Consider the following 9,453-nt stretch of genomic DNA (forward strand, 5'->3'; position numbering starts at 1 on the left):
TCCATAAGAGCTGACAGCTAGACCACAGGTAGAAGAATTTTAAGAACAGAGGTAGAAAGATGAGAAAGGAGACACAGAATTGTAATGAACGAGTGTGTGACTCGGAGTGGGAAAAGGAACATTAGAAATTCTTGCTCGGGAAGAGAGCCTGGGAGCTGGTGAGATGCCAGGCACAAGGAGGTCCCAGTCTGCGCTGAGGACCCCTCCCCATCCTTGGGGCCAGGGAGGGAGAGAGTGGCACTCAACACTGGGTGGGGGGTGGACGGGAGGGGAGGCAGGAAGAGTGAGTGCTGAGACCCAGACCGACAGGAACCTCACTGCCTGGGAATGTGCCCCAGGGACCAGTGGGTGGTTATATCACCAGGTGCCAGAGCAGAGGAGGTGGTGCTGGCTGGAAGGCTCAGGCCAGCTTGAGAAGTCTGCAGCTATATTGGGAACCAGACCCCACCACCCACTGCCCAGGGAACAGGTGCAAAGTGCCAGGTGAGGCCTGGGGAAGGGTCTCAGCAGGTAAGGAAAGAGAGGGAACCTGATCTGGCTCTGTCTTATCTTGAATTCACCTCGTCTCTTCTTGCTGTCCACACTTAGAGGGACTGTAAAATGCTGGCAGTCTCTCCCCTCCACTGCCGGTCCCTGGGTGCTAATGGTGAGGCAGAGGCAGTGATGAAAGTGGGACACACTCCCAGAACCACCTAGTCTCATCCTCTATATCTTACAGGTGCAGCGGCCATGGTGAGAGCAGGACACTCCTGGAAATGGGCAATGACTACCCTAATCGCAACCCTGGTTTTGTGTGTCTCAGGTAACCAAGGTCCCCTAAGTGTGTGGGGAGGACTGCCTCTGTGGACCACGGGGTGTGTCTCCAGGACCAGGTGAATGCATGTTTGTGCCTCTGTGGTTACACAGTTAAATGTGGGTCCCGTGGCTGTGTATGTATTGCAGAGAAGGAAGGGGCTTTTATGTTATTCATTTATTATTATTTGTGAGGCGGAGTCTCACTGTGTCGTCCAGGCAGTTCTAGAGCTCACTATTTAGACCAAGCTGGCCTTGAACTTGTGGCTAGTCCTCTTAAATTTGCATCCTGAGAGGTACAATTGCAGTGTGTGCCATCATGTTTTTCCTGTTATTGGTTTGTTTGTTTGTTCGTTTTTACTTCGCTTATTTATGTATTTGTAAAGATATTCTGCACTGTGCACAGTGCAGAGGCCCAGAATAGGCTTCAGTTGGAAGTGCAGTTGCAGCCAGCTGTGAGCCGTCATGTGAATACTGGGAATCATACCCAGGTCCACCACAAGAGCAGCCAGTGCTCTTAATTACTGAGCCATCTCTCCAGACCCCTTATTTTTTAATTCTTGAGACATAATCTCGGTTTTTAGCCCAGGCTAGCCTAGAACCTGTTCTATAGCCCAGGCTCTCCTAGAACTCACTGTGAAGCCCCGGCTGGATTTGAATTCTAGGCAATCCCCCTGCTTTAGCTTCCCACATCCCAGGATTGCAAGTGTGAAGGATTCTGCTTGGCTTGTGTGTGTCCTTGTCCCCTATCAAGTGACTGCATGGCAGATGGTATGGACCCTCTGAGACTTGGTATATAGTTCGTGTCCATGCACTTCAGATCGCTTTGGTGCTGCAGTGGTGTGAGTGCACATTCCAGGTTGGTGCAGATGCTCCTGTGCATCTGGCCCCTTGTGTCTCCTCTGCACCCCAGTGTCTACATCTGGAATGCAGTGCAGCTTGGCTCATCACTGTGAAAACGCATGACCCTGGTGTTTGCAGATAGCCCCTTCCAAGTGCATAGCTGTGTCTGTGATTGTATTCGTGATCCTGTGACATTTGGAGCGCTACATTCGGAGGGGAGCTGTGTGTTTGGGGAGCTGCAAGTGCAATTGGATGTGTTCTCATGCCACTGTATCTGGGGTTCCTGACCCTGCCTTGAGAAATTGAGTGAAACGTGATGGACCATAGAGACTGAGATTGTTTTCTTGTACTGTGCCATGATGTAGCAACATACAGATGCCCTTTAAGTGTGGCATGTCAGTGTGTACAGAAGTGTGTGGCAGTCCCATCCATACACACCTGCCTGCCTCTCAGGTGGTCAGGTGGATGAGCAGGTGCATTTGGACACAATGCGTGTGTTTTTTGGAATGTGCCTGTGGATACAGATAGCACTGAGGTGTCCCTTCTCTGGGCCATTAGCAGGAACACGACCAGTGACTACCCTGAGAGGAGTGAGTGGTGGGGACAGAACACATGCAGGTCTGTGTGAGAATTCAGAAAGCGAGCCTTGCTGTGCCCTTCCAGAGTCCCTGTTTCCTATCTCCCATCCCAAGCTCCACCCAAGAGCTCTGACTGCACCCACTGTTCTCATCAAGTCCCTAGGCCAGGCTTCGGCCTCAGAGCCTACCCCTTTTCACTAGGCTCCGCCCACTTGCTATAAGTGGTTCCAGAGCTTAGCTCCACCTCCCTTTCCGAAGTCAGGGGGGTTTTGTGGGACTTGTCACCCCAAGTGACCTTGCCTCATTTCTCCCTAGACTAATTCCAAGTTCCCAGCCTCTCAGGTCTTAAACTTGACATCCTGGTGCCCCAGTCTCCAGAATAATTAGGGTGAGCAGCTCACGCCACTGGTCTTGGCTTCTGACGCCACTTCTGGAAGTTAAGTCTCAATACTCAAGCCTAGTCTGCCCTTAAGGTCTCTGTACCCCAGGGCACCCTCCTTCTCTCCAGGTATTACCAGCTGAGCTGGAGATGTCAGGAATCCCTGGGGCTCACAAAGTCCAGGAAGCCCACTGGAGCCAGGGTTCTCTGTCTTACATCCCAACTTGCTGGTTGAGTTGCAGTTTCGGCTTGATCTACAAGCTCCCTCCTCGAGGTCTTGGCTCGGCCCACAGGGCTCTGACCCCACCCCTACAGATCTGGCCACACCTGGCTACCCTGACCCCATCCTTCAGTACTAGCCTCACCCATACAGCTCTGTTTACATCTCGGATAATCCCTGGCCTCCTCTCCACAATCCTGGTTCCAACTCCTTATCTAAAATGTCAAGTCAGATCAGACAATTTGGTTGGTCCCAGTTTCTAACTGTAAGAGTCCTCCCGCATCTAAGCCCCTTCCGGAGCCCCACCTCCAGACCCATTCTCCACCCACTCTCTATTCCCAGAGCCCGTTCTTGCTGGTGATGTCTCCTCTTGTGACAACCCCTCTGGCACCAAACACTCTGGGACCAACAGAGACCTCAACACGGATTCCGAATCTGGGGAGGACACTCGTTCAGATAGCAGCTCTCGAATTGTGAATGGGTCAGACTGCGAAAAGGATGCGCAGCCATGGCAGGGCGCCCTGCTTTTGGGGCCCAACAAGCTGTACTGTGGAGCTGTGCTGATCCACCCACAGTGGCTGCTCACAGCAGCGCACTGCAGAAAGCCGTGAGTGTACCCGGAGAAGAGGGGGTGGAAGAAAGCTGGAGATAGGGGGCAGGAGAGGACAGAACTGGAGAGGGTATTGGGAAAGAAGAATGGGTGAGTCCATTGATAGATGGATGGAAAGATGAATAGGTAGAAAAAAGATAGATGGATGATGGGTGGGTGGGTGGATGGGTGGGTGAGTGAGTGGGTAGATGGGTGGATGGGTGAGTGGGTGGGTGGGTGGGTGGATTGGTGGATGGGTGGGTGAATGGATGGGCGGATGAATGGATGGATGGGTGGGTGAGTGGGTAGGTGATAGATAGATAGATAGATAGATAGATAGATAGATAGATCAGTGGGAGGATTCATGGATAGATGGTAGTTTAGAAGGAGAGTGGAAAGATGGATGGACAGAAGGATAAGACAGATGGGGACAACATCAGCATGGGGAAGAGGTAACACTGATGAGAGCTGATCTGGGCATAAGAGGTAGGGATAGCTGAAATTACAAACTAAAGGGTCAGAGACAAAGAAAGATTATAATAGAGATAAGAAAACTGAGTTAGGAGAGAGACAGAGGTGGTAACGATTATATAGACACAGACACATGGAATGATTTGGTATGGAGCTGAGATTAGGACCTATGAAGATGGGCTTGGGAAGGGGCTGGGTTTAGGGCTTGGAATGGAGACTGAGATGGGGTTAGAGTCAGGAAAGGGATTGAACCTGGCTGGGTTTGGAGATGGGGCGAGTTTAATGGTTTTGGGTTGGGAAAATAGTAGTGTTGGGGTTGGACACACATACATTGATGGTTTAGGGTGAGATGGATTTAGGACTGGATCTAAAATGGAGGTTAGTGGGAAGTGTGATGGGCGGAGAGAGAGAGACGGTGTTGACAGAGTTGGGACTAGAAATAGATATAGGACAAACAGTGTAGTTGGGCTAGTTTGTGGAGTGAGGGAGGGTTAAACACTTTTGGGTTGATTTGTTGTTTTGTCATTATTTTGCTGTTTTTTGAGGAAAGGGCTCATGTAGGCCAGGATGGCCTCAAACTGAGCTATCTTGAACTCCTGATCTTTTACTTACTAAAATCTAAGACCAAAGCCTGTGCTTCCATGCACTGCTAGAATGGTTATATTGGGTGCAGAGCATGGTTTGATTACAGACAAGACATAGTTAGACTTGAGGTTGAAGACGCTCATGCTGACAGTTGCTGGAAAGTACACACTTAGGTTGCAGTTGGTGTGAAAGATGGGGTGCAGATAGGCTGGGAGCTGGGAGGCGGGTGGAGGTGCACACAGGATAGAAACTGGCAAAGGTAGGTGTAGAGTTAGCGTTGATGATGGTGTAGAACTGGGTTTAAAATGGGAGGAGTTGGGGTTGAGGCCAGGGTTGAGCTGTGGATGAGGATGGGAAGGAGGTTGGGGATGAGATGAAGTTGAGTGGAAGATGAATGGAATTGGGGTTGAGAATGGGTTTGAGCAGGGAGCGATTGAGGCTGCCTTGGACAGGGGACAGAGTTCTGGGCTGGGATTGATCATTGCCATATCCCTCAGAGTGTTCAGAATCCGTCTGGGCCACCATTCCATGTCACCTGTCTACGAGTCTGGGCAGCAGATGTTCCAAGGAATAAAATCCATCCCACACCCTGGTTACTCCCACCCTGGCCACTCCAATGACCTCATGCTCATCAAAATGAACAGGAAAATCCATGACTCTCACTCAGTGAAGCCTGTCGAAATCGCTCCCGACTGTCCCACCGAGGGGACCAGGTGCATGGTGTCTGGCTGGGGGACAACGAGCAGCACCCAGAGTAAGTATTGTGGTTCCTCCTAATCCCAGCTCTTCCAGCAGGATCTCCCCACATAGCACAGGCTACCCTGAACTAGCCCAGACTAAAACTGTATTCTCCTATCACAGCCTGCCCGGGGCTTGGGCAGCAAGCTTGCACCACCATGCCCAGCTATGCTCTCTCTTGTCCTCTGCCCATCATGATTCTCTTGCTTAATAGATAACTTCCCGAAAGTCCTCCAGTGCCTGAATATTACTGTGCTCAGCAAGGAGAGGTGTAAAAATTCCTACCCAGGACAGATAGACAAGACCATGTTCTGTGCTGGTGATGAAGCGGGCAGGGACTCCTGCCAGGTAAGGACTGGATACAACTCCGCTTATCCAGAAAATTACATTTTACTTATGTGTGTGCACATATATCATAGTGTGTGTGTGTGTGTGTGTGTGTGTGTGTGTGTGTGTGTGTATGCAGGTCAGAGAACAGCACATGGAAGTTAGTTCTCTTCTTCCACGATATGGGTTGCAGGGATAGAACTCAGGCCACCGGGCTTGGCAGCAAGCACCTTTACCACTGAGTCCCCTCCGCAGTGCATCAAGGGCCATCCTGATTACCAGTACTCTATTAAGCACCAGAACGTTTATTTTCACAGAGCTCCGGTTCCAGGGCACTGTTCTATATGATGTTGGCACAGATTGAGCCTCTGCATTTTGTCTTCAGTTTTCATATAGGCAATTTTAGAAAAGCAGAAGTGGAGTATGGCTTGTTATCTCAGATATGTTGGAGGCTGAGTTAGGAAGAATGAAACCAAGGGCCAGCCTAGGCTACAGAGTAAGTCTAAGGTTGGCCTGGATAATGTACTGAGACCCTATCTCAAAATAAAAGGTAAAAATGAGGCTGGGGGTTTAGTGCTAGAGCCCCTGCCTAGAATCCCTGAGTGAGGCCCTGTGGGCCAGGCTCGGTGGTAGAGCACTTTTATGACATGCTACAAGGCTTGAGTTCTCTCTCCTCACCCACAAAAGAGTAATTAAATAACTAAAGATATGAAACTAACATTAATAATATATTTTATTTAATTCAACATATGTGGCCTCTCTGTGTTCTCAGGTGACATTTTTCAGAATTTAGTTAATATGTAACAATTATAAATATACAATTTACACCCTGCTTCCCATGATACCGTTTATTCTGAAATTCCATTTGCTAGACATATCACAGTTCATGTCTGGAAGGAGAAATCAAGACTTCCCTTGTGGTTAAATAGGATGGACACTGCATACAGGTTATCTCAGGGCCCCCTTTACATAATGGCTATAATAGCTCTATTTATGTGGCATCTCTAAACATGTAACGTGTCATTGTAACCGAATTCATTAGGTGACAGTTTTCTAATAAATGCTAATAAAATGGCATGAGGAAACAAAAGAGAAAACTTGTTTTAAGTATCTTTTAAAAGAGCATATAGGACAGACTCATTGTTGGAGTGCTGAAGAAGCAGACATAAAACACAAAATCAGCCAGGCGGTGGTGGCGCACGCCTTTAATCCCAGCACTTGGGAGGCAGAGGCAGGCAGATTTCTGAGTTCGAGCCCAGCCTGGTCTACAGAGTGAGTTCCAGGACAGCCAGGGCTACACAGAGAAACCCTGTCTCAAAAAACAAAACAAACAAACAAAAAAAAAAACAAAACAAAAAATCCCACAAAATCCTATGGTCAGGACTAGAGAGATACCTCACCTGTTAAGAGACTGGCTTTTCTTCCAGAGATCTCAAGTTATGTTCCTAGCACCCACATCTGTAACTCCAGCTCCAGGGCATCTGACACCTTCTTCTGGCCTCTTCTAGTACCTTCATTCCCATGCACACACACACACACACACACACACATTCACACACACAGAAATTCCACACACACACACACACAAATTCACACACACACACACACACAATTTAACATAATGGTTCTCAACCTGTGGATTACAACCCCTTTGGGAGTCAAATGACCCTTTCACAGGGGTCACCTAAGACCATCCTAAATTTCAGATATTTACATTATAATTGACAACAATAGTAAAATTACAGTTATGAAGGAGCAATAAAAATAATTTTGTGGTTGGGAGGCCACTAGAACATGAAGAGCTGAGTGAGGGTCGGAGCATCAGGAAGATTGAAAACCATTGATTTAACATAATAAAAACAAATCTTTTTTAAAAAAAAATTAAAAACCTATAGTTCAAGAAACTTTATAGCTAGGCCTCTTTCAGAAAGTTATAAGGAGTCACCATAAAATAAACAGAAGGACCAGTCTTCATTGTGGTCACCAGGAGGGCTTCCTTATAACATACATAAGCAGAGACTGTAAACACCTGGAGCCAGACTCACACAGGCTAAGGAAACAGAAAAGTGCTATGCAAAGGTCCTAAGGCAGCAAGGGGGGATGTTTGGCTAGCTCAAAGAATGGAAAGAAATCCCTATTTCTCGGGCACAGAGATTGTGTTGAAGAAAGCAGTACATGAGCTGAGGCAGTGACTGGAGGAGCCCTGAGGCTTGCTGGCCAGCCATCTCTGCTGTATCAGTAAGCTCCAGGATAAGGAAAGACTCTGTTTCAAAAACCAAGATTGACAGTGCCTGAGGAATGATATCTGAGGTTGTCTTCTGACCCCCGCATGTACATGCACATAGGTGTGCACACATACATACACAACAACACTAATAAGCACCTGCAAGATTGACACTACTAACAAAACCGCTGTGGTGACTGATTAAGGACTGGCTCTGTTTCACGTTACTTATAGGCATCCACTCATTAACACAGTCAGCAGCTATTGTGAGCCTGAGTTTACAGACTCAGAAATGTTAACTGATAGACTCGCAAAATTCGATGCAAAGTTTTAAAGAAAGCTCACTGAGAAAGCACCTGAGCCTGGTAGCATAGGACTGTCCTCCCAGCTATTCAGAAGGCTGAGGCAGGAGGATCACAAGTCCCAGTTCAGTTTGGGCTACATAGCAAGACTGTGATTCAAAACAAAACAGGGAGGAGAACAGACAAGATGGGAAGGAGAGAAGAGAAAAGAGGGAAGGCAGGCAGGAAGGAAGGATGACAGAAAGGAAGGAGAGAGAGAAGGGAGGAAGCAGAGATAGATGATGGATGGATGGATGGATGGATAGATAGATAAAGGGAAGAGAGAGGAGACAGATTAGACATCTTGTGGGGAGAAAGCAGAAGATTAGGAAGCTAGCAGGAGGTTGTGGTGTTAGCTAGAGTCTGGCTGGTGGGCTTTCTACAAGCTGAACCTGAAGTAAAATACTGACAGCATCCCTTCTCTCTCTCTCTCTCTCTCTCTCTCTCTCTCTCTCTCTCTCTCTCCCTCCCTCCCTCTCTCTTCTCCCCCCTCTTGGCTCTGTTTTACCTACATTCAATCCTGTTGGCCCTCTCACCCTTGTCTGCACCTGCTTCCTGTGTCCTTTCTGCATTGACACATGGTACTGAATGTCTTGTTCCTCCTCATTCAACCTCACCATACCTCGACCTACTTCTGTGCCTCCATTCTTCCCTAACAGGGTGATTCTGGGGGACCTGTGATCTGCAATGGCAAGCTACAGGGCCTTGTGTCCTGGGGTGATTTCCCCTGTGCTCAGCCCAACAGACCAGGTGTCTACACCAACCTGTGCGAGTTCGTTTCATGGATTAAGGACACCATAAACTGCAATTAATGAGCCACACCAGGAACCATGGAGCCAGTGCCACCCAACTGCAATGAGGAGCACTGTCCCTCTTTGAGATTGCTGAAGATAATGTGTCAGTCTCTCCAGACCTTACTCTATGTCTCCTGGCAACAAGATCACCATCCCCCACAGTGGACTGGCCCTGTTTCTATAACTAGACCCTAGGAACACTTCCTGAAATGACTAGATTGGGTTGAAACACATCACTAGCTATGGACTCATCCATAACCCAGATTTGCGCCTTTTCTTCAGCCATAACCCAGATTTAGACCGTGAAATAAAAAAAAAAAAATGGGAAGAACCCCCTTGATATTTCTCCTCCTGTGCCCTGCAGCTATGAGCAAGAAGATATCTTGGTTATTTTTCTATCATATAACAAGACAATGACACCATGACCAAGATAACTTATAGCAGAAAGAGTTTATATGGGGCTTACAGTTCAAAGGGTTAGAGACCATGGCCGTTATGGGGAGGAGCATGGTGGCAGTCGGGTGGGCGTGGTCCTGGAGCAGTAGCTCAGAGCTCACATATTGAGAGAGAAC

At 48.1% G+C, this 9,453-nt stretch overlaps 1 protein-coding gene across 2 annotated transcripts; it reads left to right on the top strand.

Moving 5' to 3' along the window:
* Window positions 1–371: 371 nt before the first annotated feature.
* On the top strand, window positions 372–9,204 carry Klk5 (kallikrein related peptidase 5). Of its 2 annotated transcripts, none has more exons than XM_034506674.2 (6): window positions 372–483; window positions 719–802; window positions 3,155–3,419; window positions 4,955–5,211; window positions 5,410–5,543; window positions 8,747–9,204. In XM_034506674.2, exons 2-6 carry the CDS (start codon window positions 730–732, stop codon window positions 8,897–8,899), a joined length of 882 nt encoding a protein of 293 aa, XP_034362565.1. In that variant the 5' UTR covers window positions 372–483; window positions 719–729; the 3' UTR covers window positions 8,900–9,204. The 2 variants fall into 2 exon arrangements, with proteins under 2 accessions (XP_034362565.1, XP_076789140.1); XM_076933025.1 differs by having other exon boundaries at window positions 373–510.
* The last annotated feature ends 249 nt before the right edge of the window (window positions 9,205–9,453 follow it).

This window comes from Arvicanthis niloticus, chromosome 1, assembly GCF_011762505.2.
Source record: "Arvicanthis niloticus isolate mArvNil1 chromosome 1, mArvNil1.pat.X, whole genome shotgun sequence".
In the NCBI taxonomy this organism is placed as follows: domain Eukaryota; kingdom Metazoa; phylum Chordata; class Mammalia; order Rodentia; family Muridae; genus Arvicanthis; species Arvicanthis niloticus.